Source organism: Heterocephalus glaber, unplaced genomic scaffold (assembly GCF_053883595.1).
Source record: "Heterocephalus glaber isolate CG9 unplaced genomic scaffold, H.glaber_assembly_v1.0 deba00000347, whole genome shotgun sequence".
In the NCBI taxonomy this organism is placed as follows: domain Eukaryota; kingdom Metazoa; phylum Chordata; class Mammalia; order Rodentia; family Bathyergidae; genus Heterocephalus; species Heterocephalus glaber.
The window spans coordinates 40,001,761-40,022,542 of NW_028258143.1; the positions used below are offsets into that span (position 1 = coordinate 40,001,761).

Consider the following 20,782-nt stretch of genomic DNA (forward strand, 5'->3'; position numbering starts at 1 on the left):
GACAATGAGGATCACAACCCCAAGAAGCCCAGCAGAATGAATCCATCAGGCACAACAAGAATTTAAACACAAAGAGTGAGAATCCAAGAAAAAGAAAAAGTCATGACAATGATAAGTCAATATATATCAGTTATAACCATCAATGTTAATGGTCTCAATTCACCAATCAAAAGAAACAGACAGGCAGAATGGGTCAAGAAGCAAGATCCAACAATATGCTGCATACAAGAAACACACTTAATTCAAAAAGAAACTCATAGACTGAAAGTTAAAGGGTGGAAAACAATACTCCATGTGACAGGAACACAAAAAAAGCAGGAGTAGATATCCTCTTTGCAGATCAAGTGGATTTCAAGCTAACACAATTAACAGAGACAAAGAAGGACACTACACCCGTGTAAAGGAACAATCCAAGAGGAAAGAATGACAATCACAAACATATATGCACCAAACACTAGCGCACACAACTATATAAAACAAATAGAAACGGACATGAAAAACCAAATAAGCACTAATGCATTAGTAGTGGGGGACCTAAATACCCATTGTCAAAAATAGGTAGATCAACTAGACAAAAAATAAGCAACAAAATACTAGAACTCAATCAAACTCTTGAACAAATGAACTTAACAGATGTGTACAGAGTGTTTCATCCCACAAAATCAGAATATACATTCTTTTCAGCTGCACATGGGTTGTTCTTCAAAATAGACCACATACATGTTCACAGAACATGTTTAAGTAAGTCCAAAGGAATTGAAGTTATCCCCTGTGTATTATCAGACCATAGTGCATTGAAATTGGAGATCAATAGCAAAAGAAACCACAAGAATTTCATAAACACATGGAAACTGAACAACACACTTCTGGATATCCAATTGGTCACACAGGAAATTAAAGAAAAAATCAGATAGTTCTTTCAATTAAATGACAATGACAATACAACATATCAGAATCTATGGGAAACAGTGAAAGCAGTCTTATGAGGGAAATTCACAGCAGTGAATACTCATATTGGGAAAACAGAGTGAGCCCAATTAAACTACCTGATGCTGAACATCAATCTTCTAGAAAAAGAAGAGCAAGACAAACCCAACGCTCATACAAGGGAGGAAATTATAAAGATCAGAGCAGAAATCAATGCAATGGAGACTAAGAGAACAATAAAAAAAAAATCAATGAAGCAAAGAGTTGGGTCTTTGAAAGAATCAACAAAATTGACAAACTCTTAGCCAACCTTATCAGATAAAGGAAAGAAAAGGCCCAAATCCATGCAATCTGGAATGAAAAGGATGAAATTACAAGGGACCCGGCAGAAATCCAGAGATTCATCAACACCTACTTCCAGAACCTATATGCCAATAAGATGGACAACACAGAAGAATGGACAGATGCCTAGATGCACATGAATTACCAAAGTTGAATAAAGAAGACCTAAAAATTCTAAACAACCCAATATCAATCAATGAAATTGAAAACATAATTAAAATCTTACCAAGTAAGAAAAGCCTGGGTCCTGATGGCTTCACTGCTGAATTCTACAAGACATTTAGAGAGGAACTACTGCCACTACTGTTTAAACTCTTCAATGAAATTGAAAGGGAAGCAATACTCCCAAATTCATTCCTGGAAGCAAGCATCACCTTGATCCCCAAAGCAGGGAAAGACCCAACCTAAAAAGAGAACTATAGACCAATCTCACTAATGAACATAGATGCAAAAATCCTTAATAAGATACTGGCAAATAGAATGCAGAATATCATCAAGAAAATCATACACCCTGATCAAGTGGGATTCATCCCAGGGATGCAGGGATGGTTTAACATATGCAAATCAATCAATGTAATACACTGTATCAATAGAGCCAAGGACAAAAATCATATGATCATCTCAACATGCAGAAAAAGCATTTGACAAAATCCAGCATGCATTTATGATAAAAGCCTTACAAAAATTGGAATAGATAGTCTCTACCTAAATCTGATAAAAGCTATCTATGAAAAACCAACAGCCAATATCATACTAAATGGTCAAAAACTGAAATCCTTCACACTAAAATCAGGAACAAGACAAGGATGTCCACTATCACCATTCCTGTACAATATAGTCTTGGAAACACTAGCCACAGCAATTAGACAAGAGAAATAAAAGGAATAAAGATAGGAAATGAAAAAGTCAAACTGTTATTATTTGCAGATGACATGATACTCTATAAAGAAGACCCTAAGAACTCCACTAAAACTCTTCTAGACTTAATAACCCAATTCAGTAGAGTAGCTGGATACAAGGTCAACAGACAAAAATCAATAGCTTTCCTCTACACAAGCAACAGACTCACTGAGAGAGAAATAGGGTAAACAATTCCTTTCATAATAGCATCAAAAAAACTGAAATACCTAGGAATCAACCTAACAAAAGAAATCAAAGACCTCTTCTCTGAAAACTATAGCACTCTGAAAAGAGAGATTGAAGAGGATATCAGAAAGTGGAAAGACATCCCTTGCTCCTGAGTCGGAAGAATCAACATAGTAAAAATGGCCATACTTCCAAAACTGCTATATAGATTCAATGCAATCTCAATTGAAATTCCAGTAGCATACTTCATGGACCTTTAGAAAACAATCCAAAAATTCATTTGGTAGAAAAAGAGACTTAGAATAGCAAAAGCAATTCTAGGCAAAAGAGACATGGCAGAAGGTATCACAACTCTCAACTTGAAACTATACTACAAAGCTACTGTGATAAAAATAGCATGGTACTGGCCAAGAAACAGTGGAACAGATTAGAAGATGCAGAAACAACTCCAGACACACTCAGTTATCTCATCTTTGATAAAGGAGCCAAACACCCTCACTGGTGGAAAGATAACCTCTTTAATAAATGGTGCTGGAAAAATTGGGTTTCAACTTGCCAAAGGTTAAAACTAGAACTATATCTCTTGCCGTGCTCTAAACTAAAATCAAAATGGATTAAAGATCTAAATATTAAAACAGTAATGCTGAACCGGCTGGAACAGAGGTTAGGTAGAACTCCTGAAGACATTGGTGTAGGAAAAGATTTTATGAACAAAACTTCCATTTCCGTGAGCTAGCACAAACAATCAATAAGTGGGATCTCTTCTTATTAAAAAGCTTCTGCACAGCAAGAGAAACCACCAGCAGTGTGAAGAGACAACCCAAAATGTGGGAAAAAATTTTCACCTGCTCTTCCTCAGACAAAGGTCTACTATCTAGAATCTATAAAGAACTTAAAAAAATGAGATCTTCCAAATTTAAAGACCCAATCCAAAAATGGACATCTGAAATGAACAGACATTTCTCAGACAAAGATGTAGAAATAGCAAATAAACATATGAAAAAATGTTCAACATCACTTGTCATTTGAGAGATGCAAATGAAAACAATGCTGAGATTCCACCTCACCCCAGAAAGAATGGCTGCTATCATGAAATCAACCAATAACAAATTCTGGTGCAGCTGTGGGGGAAAAAAGAACACTGCTCTATTGCCAGTGGGAGTGTAGATTGGTGCAACCACTGTGGAAATCAGTATGGAGATACCTCAAGGAACTAGGACTGGAAGTCCCATTTGACCCAGCTCTTCCTCTGCTGTGTTTCTTCCCCTCAAAATTAAAAGAATCATACCACAGTGATATATGTGGACCCATGTTCATAGGAGCACAATTTGTAATAGCCAAAATTTGGAAGCAGCCCAATTGCCCATCAACTGGATACTAGATAAAGAAAATGTGCTTTTTAAAAATAATATGGAGTACTAGTCAGCCATAAAAAATGAGAAATAAATGTTTATTGCTAAATGGATGCACATTGAGATGATACTCTTAAGTGAAATAAATAGGACACACATGTGTAAGTACCAAATAGTTTCTGTAGTGCGAGAAACTAAAAGTGTAAATAAGGACTAAAGGGTATAATAGATAATGTGAAATAGGAAGAAAAGGGGCAAAGTGGAAGGGAAAGTGAGAAGGGTAGGGGAAAAGAAAGAAGGGAATGGAATTAATCTGAGAAAATGGAAAGAAAATCTTTGTAAATAGGGAGGGATGGAGGGGTTGATGGGAGGGCAGGGGAATGGGAAAAAAATAAGAAGCAAGGTTGATTATGAAAAGGTGCAAATTTCCAATGATAAATGTTATTGTATTGTATACCTATAATACACCAATAAAATTAATTTAAAAAACTGCATTGCAGTAAAAGACACATTGCCAAGAGTGAGGGGATATATTTGGAGATTAATGGCAATGCGTCTTTTATTGTAATAACATTTTAAATTTAAACATTCAAACTGCATTTTATGATCACTTCATGTGTGTTGTTCACAGCAATTTTGGTCAAATAAAACATTAAAGTGTGTCCTAATACACCTTACTCACTGAATCTGGCACTCTGTGACTCCTGGCTCTTCTTCAAAATAAAAAATGACCTTGAAAGTGAATGTTTTGAATTAATTTAGGCATTGAGGCAGCCACAACAGCACAACTAAAGGCATGAAAAAGGACTTCCAGAACTGCTTCAGAAAGTGGCACGAATGTGTGTTCAAAGCAAGGGGGAGTATTTTTAGAGGAGTTAGTGGCACTATTCCTTTTACTGCAAGAAAATTGTAAAAATTTAAACGTTCACTCTAGTTTTTGGTCACATCTTGTACCTAACTTCACAGGGTTGTTATGTAAGATAAAATGAGAAGATATATAAAAACATTTAATAGTCTGCGTCAATTATCATATATTACTACTACATTTTTCATTCAGAGCGCAAATCATTAAGGACTCATTAAATCTTAACAAATCATTAGGGTTTTTGATTTTTAAAATAATACGAAATTTTTGTATATAAACTTTCTTTTCAGAGATGTGCAAAATTTTGATGGAAAAAGTTAGAGAATTTCACTGGGCACATAACAAAAGTCTTAAAAAATAGAAAGGCATACCATTTTCATGGCTGAGAAAACAGTGTGGAAACAGCAATGCCTTCCTAATTAATGTATAATTCAATGCAATTCCAACCAAAATCCCCATAGGTATTATCACTGGAATTACAAGGTGATTCTGAAATTCATATGAAAAACACATGGTATTTTTATTTTTGCTCTTGTCTATATGCTTTAAGTTTTCATCATTAACTATTTTAAAATTACAACTACCATCCTGCAAACAAAATAAAACAAAGTCCTATCCGCTCCACAGATCCACGTCAAATCCACTTAAGATTTCTTAAAACTTTCTTTACCCCTGAGGACTGTATTTCTTCACTTAAATGTGAGGACTTTTTACTGAGGTTCTGCAGTGTGACAGTCATCTGGTTTATCTTCCTTGAATGTCGACTTTTCAACATTCAAAGAGTTTAAAGTTCACTCCCTGCCCCCAAATCCTTTCACTTAGGATTGTTTTCTGAACATCAATTTCTGGTCTCCATCACAAGATGCATTTTTCAATAAACAAAATATGTTTACATTCAGTACTTTTTTGCAGTGACCTTCAATAAGGAAGTTTAAATCCCAAGCAAAGTCAGGAAAATATACACAAAACATAACTTCTGGACATAAAAGTAGATGAAGGCACTTTTATAATTTCAATAATTTTCTCTACCATATGCAAGTTAAACCTACCTTTAAGATAAGTTAATTCAGCAGCATTGTTGATGCTTAGTAAGTCAGCTTCTTGACTCTGACATGAAACATAGGCTTCTTTCCAAGAAAGAACTGCCTGAGTATTAAACTGGTAGCAACTTCCAGTTTTCTCATTCTTTTCCCAATTACCTTCACAGCCATTTTCTGGGATAAAAAGATAAGTTAATGAAAAATAAGGACATAATGCTTTCTATTACTTGCAATGCCTACAAGTACTGTGATTCAAATTGCATACCCCTAGGTAGGATATGCCAAAATGGAGGCTGCTATTGCCTGTTTAGACTATATTTTGATTCTTTGGTTACACAGTGAAATTGAAGTTGGAGGATACCAAATGACTCAAGATAATGAAAGCCTCTACTCTCCTTTACCTCCTATCTGCTACAATGGCATGTTTTTACCTATGTCCATGACTGTCCTCTGCTTGACAGTACAAGTCTCCATATGTACAGGTGTGGAACTCTAAGCTAGTGGAGAAGAAGTTTGCTTAACCATGGTGTCAGACTGCAGGGAGTTTCCCCACAGACTGCAGAGAAACCAAAGTCTGTAGGTGTGTGCACTAGACATGCTGCTTAAATGGCCAAGATGTAGAACAAGTAACCATCTTATTTCAGAAACCAAGTTTCTTTTTATTTTAATAGATGATTAAATGTATGATATAATTTATATTATAAAATTCATATTATGTATGCATACATATGTAGGTCTAGAAACATGTATGTACATTATATAATGTATATCATGCATCCTTCAACAGACCTGTAAAGGTAAACACAACTTTAGGCAAAGAATCTTGAAGTTGTCTCCTGGATGAGTTATATAGGTGTTGAAACACCTGGTTCAAAAATATACTCAGAACCTCCCACGTGCTTCTGACAAGAAGGAAAAATCAGTGTAGGTTGTATCATGTGCATCCTGGCAGGTGGGGGGTTTCATAGGCCCTTCTATAATCATTTACACATCAGATGTTCGTGTCATGGGCCTATATACTGGTAAGGCCCTTAGAGATCCTCTTACCAAACGGCCTCATTTCACAGAGAGAACAAAGGCCTACAGGTGTTTGAGGTAGAACTATAATCAGAACACTGATCTCTTCTATTGCTCTTCTGAGTAGCACATTCTTCCTTTTCAGCCACTTTTCTAGGGCATAAATACCAACAGAGATTGTAATATTGGTGAAAACAAAATAGGGGGGTTTTGTAGGCACATGGCTTACGCATTCATTATTACTATTGAGGCCCTCTGCTTGTAAATCCAGAAGCTTCTGGTGGGATGGCAGTGAGTTTGCTATACAAAATCACCTCCAGGGTTTAGCAAGTCTTTGGGTTTGAGAAACTCATAATCTTGCTTCTCCCAGGACAAGTAACTTGGGGCGGGGGGGGGCATATGAATATATTATCAACTCCTATTCTACTACTTAAAGGAAGTTAAAGGCACCATGACATACGCCAGTCAAGGCTGCAAGGCAGAGCAAATACATTGGAGAATGGGATTAGGAATCCTGGTTTCTGCCAGGCTCCATAAGAATGTGGTCTGACTTTTGCAGATCCTTCCATCAGTCTGAGTATGCTGCCTCTCACCTGAGAAACAGTTTGCACTAGACAATATGTAAACTCCATTTCCCATCTAAAACTGCTGACCCAAACTTATAGCCAGAGTTAAATAAAACAGTTTCATGGTTGATCACATTCTGCTTGTTATTAATTATAGCTGAAGCAAATATTAGCTTTTTATATTTCAGTAGGTTCCAGGTGTGGAAAACCTGGGCCTCAACCTCGATACATAATTTTCAAAATGCAGTCCCCAGACCAGCATGCTAAGCATTGCATGGGAATCTGTTGAACTATAAATTCTTGGGCTCCTCCCTAAATCTACAGAATAAAAATCACTAGAGGTGGGACCTAACAATCTGTGTTCTAACAAACCCTCCCAGTGATCTCATTGTCCTGAAGTTTGAGACTCACTGTCCCAGTATAACCTCTTCAAGTTGCTCAGAACTCTGCAGGTTGAAGCTCATATTCCAGAAAGGAGGGATCAGCATTACTAATTCCATCAGGCTTTCTATTCAGTGAAGCAGCATAGCTCTCCATGGCAAGAATCTCACAGCCAGATTTCCTGGGTTTGTATCCTAGCTTTGATATTTATTAGTTTTTTGACCTAACGTCAGTCATGTAATTCACCTGTGCCTCACCATACTTATCTGTAAAATAAAGCTAAATCATGGTACCCACCTTATAGGGTCGCTGTAAGGACTGAAAGAGTTAATAGATATTGAGAGCTTACACCAATGGATACATTTAAATATTAACTATTATTATGCGGGTTGGAGCTCTCTCCTCTTTGCTATAGATTCTTTCAACCTATTGCATATTGAATAATATTCCTTTTTTTTTTTTGGTACTGGGGATCAAACTCAGGACCTTGCGCTTTCGAGGCAGGTGGCAGAACCACTGAGCTAAATCCCTGGTCCTGAATAATATTTCGTAAGCACCTATGATCCCTTGTAATTCTCTCCTAATTGCCAAGATACCGTGTCACAGTGATATATCAGATAATGTCACAACTTCTACGTTGGTCTCTTTTTGTCTGTAAAAAGAACAGTGAATTCTTTAGCACACCCTGAATAGTTTGCTTCTAGTAAGAAGCAACTAGAAAAAGTGTTCTGATCAACACACAGGAAAGACAGAGAGAACAGTATTATCAATTCTGAGAAGGCCAAGGATATCTGTCTCCTTTCTCTTAGCTTCAGGCCATAAACATACTTAAATTTCCACCATTTTAAAAGTGGAACCTATCTCCTCCCCTCCATGCTATTCATCTCTCTTTTTCTCTCCACGAGATGTATGAGGTTAACTTCCTTCTGCTCATGCTTCAGTTCATCATAACTCAGTTTTTTTCTCCTACTAGTCTTCTGAAACTGCATTTTCCTAACTGCTAGTGTTCTGAAATTCCAATTTCCTAACTGCTCATGCTTTTTCCACTTCTCCCAGAGATATGTGTACTATTCAGTTCTCCCCTCCTCTGTGTCTTCCATGACACAAGCCATCTTGGTTTTCCTCTTGACTTGCTTCTGAAAGCAAATGCAAAACAACACATTATTTCTCTTTCCTTCTCCAAATATATGCTCCTTACCTAAGATATTTGTTACCATCACTTTTTAGTAATCTTGCCTCCTTTTTGCCTCACATAAATTGTACTATTTTCTTTCCAGACATAAAGCTTACCCGTCCACACATACCTGGTTTTAAGCAGATGCCCCACTTTTGATCATATTCATAATTTAAGGTGGTAGCACACCATGGCCCACTATGATCTTCATCAAGAATGCAATCATGATGCCATGTCCCATGAACTAAAAATGGAAATTCACAAGGTCTCCCATAAGAGTTTCCATCTCTGGTATAAATCTCTGTGGGTTGGGAAGGAAGCAAAGAGAAGAATTAAAAACTGGGTAATTACCCTTCACCTAGGAAATTTCTAAAAATTCTTTTAAAGAAAGAATATTGTTTCCACTTATGAGAATATGGTATGGAGGTAGGGTGCATGGTATGGACAGAGCATGGATGCTGACTGTTCAGGTCTGGGCTTGAATGCTGATTTCCCCTCTAATCCCCATTTGCCTTAGTTTCTGCATTAATTGGGAATAATGAAGGTTGCTCACAAGAATCTGATGAGATAATCCATGCGAAGCTTCTTTCTTTGTAATAAGACGGATTAAAATATCTTGGCTTTCTCAGGTAAGCATGGACTACTCTACTGTGGGTGGCAGAGTACTTCACCAGAAAGGGTATCCTGACTGAGATTTAATTCACCTCCATTTTCTTTAGTAAATGTGGGGCCAGAAAAATACCTGGGCATCACTGAGGGCACATGTGTGGACTCTTGAAACTATCCATAGAGTTAGAGTGATGGACAAATAGCCCCACTGCTTAAAAGAATTTAGACTGTGGGTTTTGAGGAAGTGAAAGGAAGAGCTGCTGGATTCCTAGGTAGATTTTTGGAGAAATTAGGGCAGAGTAATTTAGGTTCTGAAAGAAAAACCATTCTCAAAGGGGCAGTTATGGGACCAGCTGGTAGCCAGCAAAGGAGCAGATTTAGCTTTTCATTTAAATCATTTTCTCTGAGGCCCAGAAGCATTGAAAGATGATTCTAATGGAAAATATGCCTGGAAATGCTAGAGAAGTGCTTAATCACTTTCTTAAGGTGTTTTTATAGAACAACTATTTCTGACACCATATCCTATATCCCAATTTGTTTAAAACCCTGGTCACTTTCAGATAAAATAACAGCTATTAAGTAAACCATAGTCATCAAATCTCTTTACCCTTTACTAGGCTACCAGAGTCTTTCAAAATGTCTCACAGATTTTCTGAAAAATGTGTTTAAGACAGTCTTTGCTCCTATATCCTTAATTATTCTCAAGAGTTCACCTGACTGAAATGTGAAACTTAATTTAACTGTTTGGAATGTATTACGCAGCTATATAACAAAAGACAAGAATAATCTAGGTGTTTTTTTCTTTTCAAGCAAGATCTTAAGGATGAAACTCTTAAGGTTTTGTTACCCACGTAAATGGCTTCGAACAGGGTACTTTTACTAGATTATGCTGACCTTCTGTTTTATAAGGGTTGTGCTCATCATATATGCTTTATTTCTGACCACACTAAAAACTCCCAACAATTCACGACTGATTTCCCTTCTCTATTACAATACTAAGAGGACAATCCCTGAACACAAAGACTGTGACTTGCAAGACCACTGGGTTTTCCCCCAAAAAACTTTCATCTCTGTAATAGCACTGTCATATACATTTCTTTCACTTGCTCTTTACCACAAACCCATGAGCTGAGTAGGGAAGGTGCTATACTTGTTTGTGAAATCCCCATTGTTTTCAGAGTAGTTAAGTGAAATACTGTATTCAGTGACTTAGCTGTGAGTGACAGAGATGAGAAGGCTCTGATTAGAGTCCTTGACATTCAAGGACATGTTTGAAAGCAATGCTTGCATTCTGAGGACTTTTTCTTTTTACATTTTTATTTTTATTAGTACAGGTGTGCAGTACCTAATGATTACTTTCATCATGGGGAGTTGGTTCATGAATATATTACATCTTAATTCTTTTTACATCCCTGTCCCCTTTCTTTCCTTCCCCTCCCTCCACAGCAGAAAGCCAGATTTCATTGAAAAGCTCAAACTTTGAAGAATGATAAGCAAACAACGACCACCACAACAGAAGCAATTAAATGATGCTTATTACTCACTAAGAATTTTACTCCCACTCATCCTTGCTATTTGTTTCTGTTTTTGTTTTTTGGTACTGGGGATCAAACTCAGGACCTTGCACTTGTGAGGCAGGAGGCAGCACCACTGAGTTAAATCCCCTAGCCCTCATCCTTGCTATTGTTGGACCTCCTGAATCCCATGGGTTTCCATAGTGGCTTTTAGAGAACAAGCTTCCCTGAATGTATTGATTCAGGGTAATAGCATCTTTGAAAGAACAACTTACTATGTAACTTCAAATCTGTGAGACGGTATTTATGTGAAAAAATTAACTTTGTCAGTAACATGAAAAAAATAGCTTTAATAGTCCAAGAGGTTGGCAGGTTTCTGAGCGTCATGCTGAAGCTCAAGTAGTTAAGATGGTTCTCACAGCCACCTTTCCACCAAAAGCCCATTTCCTCTGCATGATTCACCATTCAAAATTTTGAAGAGTGATAGTCAGGTCAAGCTATTGTATGATAAAAATACATATCTAGGTACTAGTCAAAAAGAGCAGTTCATTCATAAAGCTTATGTAACTAAAGCTTTCTCTGAGATGAACATAAGTCATACAGCAAGTGTAAGAGGCAATCCAGGGCACAATGGTGAATGGATTTTCATATATTAGAAGTAAAAATTTTTAGACTGCAAAAGTCAAGTGAGAAATAGACACTATATTTGGGGAAAGAAAGCTTGGCTTTGATCCCTAGCTTTGCTGTAACAAGCTGGGTAACCTTGAACTTCACTTTATTGAGACTCAAGTATCTTACTTTCCTTATCTCTATACAGGTACACAAGGATAGGGCAGGGGCCAGTATCAGGAGTCAGAGAGAATACTTCTAGAGAAGGTCCCTAACTTAAGACAGCAGGGACACACAGGCTGTCTGTGTCCCTGAGTAGGAATGGACACACATAAAATTAAAAGGGTAGAATTGCTAATTTTTAATACTTGATTCAATTTGAACAGTGGGAGAGGAAAGCAGGAAAACTTGAGGCTGTCTTGTTTATTTCTGATATGCAGAACTTGGATGGTGTCAGTCACCTAGAGAAGAACAGAGTAGAGGTGGCAGCTCTGGCTTTGGCCTCTGTGCAAATTAAAATGTGAAGTACAGCTTGACTGGTCAGAACTATATGGGCCTTTAAAAAAATTTAATGTTCCATATATTACACGTGGAAAGGTACAGAAACATATTCATGTCTGTGGGCTGTGCCAGGGCTCTGTTCAGCTCTCTTGGGTCCTGCTCTGGGTGAATTCTTAGCTTTACTTTGGCTGCTGTGTGAGGCCCATGGACTCCCTTCTGAGAAAAATATTATAAATGCATAAATAAAATACACAGGATAAAAGGAAGCAATTTACATTGAAATGAAGACACTTTGGGGACTGAGGGAGTATAAGATTATAACTATACCTTCAAAAGAACTGAGGACAGGAAAATTAAAAATCTCTGCCAAGAAAATGATGGGTTCAGATCCCGGAACAAATATAAATGAATCAAGTTAAATCCACTTCCAAAACAATTTTGTTGGGAACTATGTTTTCTTTTAGTTGCCAACTTAGAGAGAGTCATTTATGGCATGAAATTTAAACATGGCATTAAATGGTACCCAGAAAGCAACAACTCTAAATTCAGGAGGAAGCTGGCTAGCAGAAATATATTTGTTTAATTACTCAAAGGTCAAGAATGGAAGAAAAGGAACATCCCTTCTCTAACATTTTTCAGTTAACAGTAGAACCATATATTCTCAGAAGATTTTCTGGCTTTTCCCTCAGAAATAAAGGTTCCTTTAGCAGAAAAACTCTTGAAGATAATGGGCAGACGCTGTTATCCTGAGTCTAAGCCAATCTTAGCTTAAATGAGCCTTAAGGAAAGAGCAAAACCTCTGGTAAGCTATGTACTTTTTAAAGAGAGCAGCTAGATAATAGGACTCAAGATAATTACAAATGTCAAGATTTGACAAAATTTAGAGAAACATCGTGAAAAAGGATTTGCTTGGTTGACAGCTGATTACTTTAATGGTTAAAAAATACATCTATTTATTATTTTTAAACTTGGAAATTCAATGAAACATGGTCCCTAGACTCAGAGCAATAGTCATGGTAATATTGAGTACTTGTTTTTGGAAGCAATCAAGAAAAATTCCACTCTTAAAATGTTGAATCATAAATACAAACATCGACATGTGATAGCCATGCCAAAAATGAAAATAAAACTCCTGACAGAAACTTTAAAAATATTCCTACCATATCAAAATATCTAGGTAAGGAAGAATTCATCTTGTTTTCTTTCTTCTTTTTAAATTTTAATACTGAGTGCTCGCTTTGGCAGCACATATACTAAATTTTAATACTGATAGGATCAGTATTAAATCACTTGTCTTTTAGCTTGCACAAAGATGTTCTATTAATCTGACATTTCCTTTCTCCCAGAGTTCAGAATGTTATCATAGGAATATGCTCAGGTATCACATTAATTTCAAATCCCAAGTTTACTATGACATGGCCGTGCCACGTCTTAGAGCCTCTCCCAGCCTTACTGTGAAGGGATGAGGGCAGGGCAAATACAACCCAGCTCAGAGGTATGTGGTAAGAATGTAGCCTGAAGTAACTGCATGGTGCCAGGAACCAAATAGCTTGCTTACTGACCTTACCAGGGTATGACTTTATTTCTACTCAGTTGTGCATATTACATTTAGCAACCACGACAGCAAATGGATCAAAGTTCCTCTCCCGTACTCACCATGGTAAGGCTGGTCACAAAGGCTTTCCTCAGAGCCTCCCTTCTTCCACGCATCAGATGTATTTGTGCTAGCTATGGCATATCCATCCTCCAGAGCCAACCTGTACTGGGAAGCACTATACAGAGAGTGGTGGTCACACTTCCACCACAGCATGGCATTAGAGTCACAGCTGAACATTCTCAGGGTATCCATAGGCTTGGTAATATCCAGACCAAGGCACTTCTGGGATTGTAAGTGGAAAAGGCGATGCTGGGACACCCACTTCCATAACATATCCTTAGTTTCATCACAATCCTTTGCTACTATCCACTGATACAGTGGCTTGATGCACTTGCCTGTGTTTTCATTGACAATGGTGAACAAATCATTACCTGGACCAGGACAGAGTAAAAGAAGACATTTCAGGATTCTGAATTATGTGGCCAATGTGCCTTGCTCTCTACTGCTGAAGACAGTAGAGCGCAATTGGACTGTTCCCACCCTAAGAGCTTGATTAACTGTAATATCTACACAAGAAAGGAGGTCAGTAATGGAGGTAATACAACGTGCATCAGAGCATGGACTTCAGAGCCAGTCTTCCTGGGTTCATATCCTGCCTCTGCTCCTACATATTAGCCATGATATCAGGGCAACTTATTTGACCTCTGCTGGTCCATTTTCTCACTTGTAATATTGTACCTACTTCACACTGTAGATGTGAGGATGGAATAAGCTAGAACATGTAAACCACTGACAGCAGTATGTTTATCCATGAAAGGTATTCCTTGATTATTTAGTAGGCTAAGGAAGCTCTTTTGTTTTCCTCTTACTTAAACAGGTAGTCTGTGGACAATGAAAAATATTCTGAGCCTATCTAGGACCACAACTTTGTCATGTTTGTATTTTAGCCACCATGGCAGAGTAAATTATTACATGTGAAATGTTTCATTCTATATTCCTTCTCCAGATCCAAGTACGAAGATAGGCCTTTGTGCTCCTCTGCTTTAGGGCAAGTCAGTATGGTGATGCAAAAATAGAATTTGCTTAAAGTTCACCTCACCTAGACCTTTGGTGGAAGCCTGATTTACTTTGATGTCCCAGAGGAGATGGGAAACTTGAGAGAGGGTAGAGGTAGAAGAGTGGGATAAATAAGAAAGAATAGAGAACAAGAGAGAATAGAGGTTTGGGTATTGAGATTGGGGAGCTCGTGGTAACAGGAAGCCTGCATCACTTGCAGGAAGGTGGCAGGACCTGGGGAGAAGGTGAGGATTGGCTTGTGGATCACCCTGAGCTCCCAAATCCCCAAACCACCAGATTACAGCATGTTCAGATAATGGGAATTTGAGAAGAAACCGGTGGGAGCTGTAGAAAAAGACACCTCTCTGAACCTTTCCTGGGCACTCTATGTGAACTGGGGAAGACTCCAAGGATGGTAGAAACTGAAGTTCTCTCCACCTGAGAGAATAGAAACCAGAATCAAATTTAATTTGATTTTTCTAAAAGTAATGCATTATTTCTTGCACACTTGAATTTGTAGAGCAAGATTCACATCTGTTTCAATGAATTATAATTGAACAATTTAATTGGTTTCTTTACAAAGAAAAAATTAAGTTACAGTACAGACCATCATGATAATGACAGTAAAGCTGAAGTATGTTAGAGAACACTGTCAATGAACCAGAGTTCAGTGGAAGAACCTGAAGGCACTTTCATTTTGATGCTTGCTTCACAATCACTGATCTTACTAACTTGAACATTTATTCTAATAATAATTCATGGGGTTTAGAATAGTTAAAAATTCTCATATTAGGGGGAGGCAACTTGATGGGAAATTTTACCATGTAAATAACTACAAAATTAAATCTGCAGTTTGAACTTTGGATGGCATTTTTAGTTGTTTTAAATAACAATAGCAGCAACTACAGGAAGAACAAAAATACCTTTAAAGATGTGAGTTAGTTCTGCTTTCAAATTTGAATTTTAAAACATTTTATAGGGTTACAGCTAAGTATATTTGGTATAGCTGCATTCATCCTTCATTCTCTTCTTTGACAATTCTCTGCTATTCTCTTTTTGACAGGTCACAGGTCTCTTTGATGGTCAACATAAAGGAGAAATATAGTATTTTATGTATTTTAATATAGTATTCTAACTTCCTTCACTCACAACTCTTCAGACCTCTGATCTGCCACTTTTCCAAACTATTTCCTCTCACCTCTCCAAAATAAATCTTGTGTTCCAAAGTATCAGGAATTATAACAGAAAAAATAATTCTGCTCCTGCAAGAAATGTGGCCATCACCTTTGTTCAAAACTTGGGGCACTCTGACCTATGACCCTTAACCCCAAACAGCTGACCTGGACAAACAGTAACTTTGCCTTTCTTTGCAATTTGAAGTTCTATATTTTTTAAACTGCCTTTGTAGAGTCCAGTGGATTGGGTACAAGTTTCAATGTGGTGGAAAGAGTAGTGGAACAAGAGATAAGGTGCTCTAGACTGAAGACTACCTTTGTTATCAGTTAGCTGAGAGATCTTGGTGAAGTCATCTAATCTCCCAGGTTCTTCCTAAGTCTAAATGTCAGAAGAAAGCAGTGGACTATAAGATATCTAAGCCACTTCTACAAGACAACAGTGTTCTTAGTCTTGTAGATTTTATTAGCCTTTGATAAATTTATTGCATGTTGTTCTTGGATAGATGTCCACAGTTTCATTATATCATGCTACTGCTAGTAGTGTTTGAGACCATTCTAATCTCACTTGTACTGGGCATGTGTAGTTAGGTGATAGCTTTATAGATGCTCTTTGGATGAGGAAAAATGTACTCCTTCCAATTTTCTATAGATTAATTCTGGGACTAGACTAGAAGAGAGCTGTGGAGTAGCACGGAGTAGCAATGCTCAGGAGAAGTTGCCAAGTGCCTTTACACCAACATCCATAAATGTAGATATTTTACTTGGCTCAGTCTAAACCTGTGCTTGAACCATGTAATCAATACCAATGCTTGACACTTACAGTGGTCACTCAGCACAAGTATTCATTATTAATGTGATTTAGGGAAACTTGTTATTAGCCTTCATATATAATGTATGTATAAGCACTTGTGCATAGTACATTAGCTAGGGTGAGTCTTGTTCTCTCATGTTCCCCCGTCTTTCTCTATTCTTAGCAGGAGTTGTTTTGTCTGCCTCAATCTTGTGGTCTCTACCAAGTGTGCAGTGTGCACAGGTGCAGGAGGAGATGATCAGAAGTCTGGGTTTATTAGCTTGAAAACAGGTCCTGAAGTGACAGCTGGGTCCCTGGCAATACACTAGGAGTCAAAAAGCCTCAATCTTGTGACATTACTGGGGTAGGAGGTTAAAGGATGGGAAGGATTGAGAAAGTGTAAAAAGAATTCTTTATTTAGAAAATTTGTTATATAAGGGCATATAAACTATTTAGAAATACATTACATTTTGAAAAGGTAATTACAGAGCAATTTTATAAAATATTTTTTATTGGTCACTTCATCACTCCTAGAAGCAGTTTTTATATGATTTATTTTATATAAATACTCCAGGGATATTTGAGAGAAAATAGTTAAATAGCATTATCATACACTGAAAATGAATTTTTAGTAGTTTTAAATCCATCAAAGAAAAACCATCTCTCTGTATTTTATTATTGTCTGATCACTAATAAGTCCTGTCTTACAAGCCATAGGCCAAAGAGCTCTGGCCTTAGCTGGATATTGACATTTTATAACCACAGACCAATGGGAAGAGAAATGACTTGGGAAGGCAGTAAGGATGAAGATCACAGTATTGCTAGACACAGAGAACTTTCCGAGCTCATTCTTTGTTTTGTGGTCTCTACCAAGTATGCAGGATGCACAGGTGCAGGAGGAGTGGATCAGAAGTCTAGGTTTACTAGTTCAAAAACAGGTTCTGACATGACAGTTAGGTCCTTGGTGATATACTAGGAGTAAAAAAGCCATCAAGCCCAGACACGGTGTTTGGGCAGATGAGAAGATCAGGGGTCCCTGAAGAATCAGCTGTTAGCTTTCCAAGGCAGCAAAAAAAAAATAAACTAAGCCCTTGGCATCTCTCCAAAGACACTGAAGTGCTCCTTCAGCATTTGGGTGACCAAGACCACCTGCCCATGCCTAGCTGCATCCACATGAGGAGGCACATGTCATCACTAGCATCATGAAGCTGAAACACTGCCAAACACGCTACCTAAATAGCTGGGTGTTCAAATTTTCAGCAATTTCCCTAATAAGGCTACAAATCTGGTCTGAGGAAGAGAGAAGGACACCGAGAGCTGCTACTGGGAGTGAGGAAGGATACAGGGAAACAAATGCCTGTGGCACGTAGGGCAGGGAGAAAAGAGTTAAGTCTAGTGCTGTTTGCTTTGGGTCAAGAAGACAAAACAGGTACAGCAGAGTTTGTGAGAATCAAAGAAACCCTGAATTTTGTGGAGGAGACACAACAGGACTAAAGCAGATGTAGATGGAAACCAAGAGGTGAGCAACTGAAAAGTTAGCTTGTTTCCCCTGTAGTTAGTTGCTGCGGCAATTTTTCTCCTTGAATTGTGGGACAGGCGAATAGATCTCACAGCAATAAAGGCTCTTTTGGCAATTTTCAGCACCGAAGGTCAAAAGAGAATGGAGAAAAGTCAGACCAAGGTCCATTAAAAGGTTCTAGAAGTAGACAAGATGATGCCACCCACACTCTGAGAAACTTCTTCCCATCACTCTCGGAAGACAGGCTAAACCAGATAATACTTTGGCTGCAAAGAAAGTAAGTACCACAGTAGATAGTTTTCAAAAATTTCCCGGCCATCTTTTCCTTCCTTATATTGGCAAGATAGCAGAAGTTATGGGTGAGGAAACCCATACATTGCTCATTTATGCAGGCAGACCAAGAAACAGTCCTGGCACATTTCTGGTCAAGGCGCAAAGAGAAAGTAAAAGCAAAATTCAGTCGCTGCTAAGGGAAAGGTGGGGTTGGCATCAGCCTAAGCATTAGCAAAGGGCTTCAGTTGGCAATGAGAAGCACTGAGTGCCCAAGGGAGCAGCCCTGTGAGGCTGTCAGGCTGGCTGGGGTGGGGTGTCATTTGGTGCCCGTAATAAAAGGGGAAGAAAGGGTCCTTTTTCTCGGCGGTGGAGGAGGGCATCATAACCGACTCTTGGTCATAGTTACTTTTGGAGAAGATGGCTCAACCTGACTTCCTTTTTGACGCGCACCGTGTGCGCAAGGAAGCCAGGGATCCCAGGGACGGATTCTCTGGGAGGCCGTTCATCTTCGCTGCCCAGGGGCCCAGGTGACCGAGGGACGAGAGAGGGTTGAGAACCAGCAGGGGAGGGTGTAGGGGTCCCCATCTCCAGGCTAGCAACATTTTTGAGGACAGCCGCAGAGGGAAGAGGCAGAAGACGCCCCCCGAAAAGAGCGCCTTCTCTTAGGGGACCCGGTGCCTTCAGCACCAGAGAGGCCTCTGCCCTGTCGCGCCCTCCTGGCCCGGCCCGCGAGGGCAGTGGGGCGCCTTCCCCACCAGGCTTCCTGTCCCCCTCAGCCCCCCGGAGCCAGGCGACAGTGACCGGGCCCGGGACTCTGGGGGAGGAAAGTGGGCGGCGTCGAGGTCCCCAGAAGGCAGTTACCTGTGCGGTCCGAAGGCTGCGCAAGCCCGAAGTAGGGGAGGAGCAGCGCGAGGAGCCCCGCGGCGAGGCGAGGGGTGGCCCAGCGCGCCCGCATCCCGAGCCGGCCCGGCCTCCGCCCCGCTCCGCAGCCTCGCAGCACCCACTCCTCGCGGCGTGGTCCTCGCCTTTGCCCCGGACCTCGCGGGAGGGCGCAAGGCTCCGCCCCGCCGCTCTCGGCCAATCAGACCCGAAGCTCCAGAGCCTGGGCGCCTCAGGGCAGGTGGGGCAGCAGGGGCCGGGATGGGTCGGGGGTCCCGACACCTGCGACGACTGCCTGGGACCACAGGAAGGCGGGAAGTGAGCGTCGAGGAGGGAAAGGGCTGGTGGTCCGAACCCTTGCCTCGTCACCAGCCAGGCTGAGGAGATCCGCACTTGCTGGGAGTTGTCCCTGCCCCACAGAGTGGGTTCTGTCCATTTAGGCCCTTGTCCTCTGCCTAGCGACTGCAGTCCGGGATGACTTCTTACCCACAGACTGCTATCCTTCACAGGGCTACTCACACTCGCAGTGCGGCGTCTGTGGCCAATCTGAAGAATTCAGCGGTCCTTGGCAACGTCTTGGGTACTTTGATAGTGCAAACAAAGGTGGGATAATGGTAAACTACAGTTTGACCTGCAATTATAAAAGAATTAAAGCAAGAGTTATTCCAGTGACTATAATATTTCTAAGGATGATGTAGAATTTTTAACTCTTTGACGGTTGCAAGTAATCTCTTTTCTTAATAATTTAACATAATGATAATTTTGTAGAAATGTGGACGTCTTCACACAGAATCTGAAAGTCCTGCATACTCTCTGCCTATGGACCTAAATATTGTAATTTCCTAATGAGTTATGTTGCCTGGGCGTGAATAACCGTGCATTTACTGAGCATATGACGGGAACTTCGGGTGGCCTCCATCCTGTTTCCGATAATGTTCCCATGAGAATGTCCCTAGGTTGCCTTGGCTGAGTCCAGCTGCCAAGACTTCTGCAATGGCTCTAAGTCTACCCTGACTCTGTCCTTTCCCAGGCTCTGGTCTTCCATATTAATAGATAGAGCAGATATGTGTTGACTGTGACAGGAACTGTGCATCTCAAGAAACAGGATGAAAAAACAGGATCCCTGCCCTGCTGGCTTGCCGAGTTCTGTGGGAGACTGAGGCCCACATAGTAACTCAGGGAAAAATGCATGGGAAAGTCAGACAAAGATATGGGCAGGGCAGTATATCAACTGGGATTGAAGAATGGGTAGCAACTAGACCAGGTACAGGTGAGAGAAAACAAGTGATAACAGAATAAGAAAAAGTTAGGCAAGATTAGAAGACAAAGTACAGTGTAGCTGCCCTGCAGGGTGTGGTGTGTGTGTGTGTGTGTGTGTGTGTGTGTGTGTGTGTGTGTGAGAGAGAGAGAGAGAGAGAGAGAGAGAGAGAGAGAGAGAGAAGTGTGAGTGATCAAGGGCTACATGGAAATGACAGCAGGAAGGCAAGTTGTGGCTATTTCGTGAAGGGCC

At 39.7% G+C, this 20,782-nt stretch overlaps 1 protein-coding gene across 2 annotated transcripts in view; it reads right to left on the bottom strand.

The window, feature by feature from the left end:
- Nucleotides 1-19,438, bottom strand: part of LOC101702684 (CD302 antigen) — a 161,811-nt gene extending 142,373 nt beyond the window's left edge. Inside the window, exons 1-4 of one of the 2 annotated variants that reach the window (XM_013076267.3) lie at nucleotides 19,255-19,415; nucleotides 13,640-14,011; nucleotides 8,881-9,051; nucleotides 5,622-5,786 (exon numbers count right to left, since the gene is read on the bottom strand). In XM_013076267.3, coding sequence (XP_012931721.2) covers nucleotides 5,622-5,786; nucleotides 8,881-9,051; nucleotides 13,640-14,011; nucleotides 19,255-19,348 — 802 coding nt within the window. In that variant the 5' untranslated portion in view covers nucleotides 19,349-19,415. Of the gene's footprint in view, nucleotides 1-5,621; nucleotides 5,787-8,880; nucleotides 9,052-13,639; nucleotides 14,012-19,254 lie in introns of both variants that reach the window. The other variant, XM_013076272.3, reaches the window with a different exon arrangement.
- Nucleotides 19,439-20,782: the final 1,344 nt, after the last annotated feature.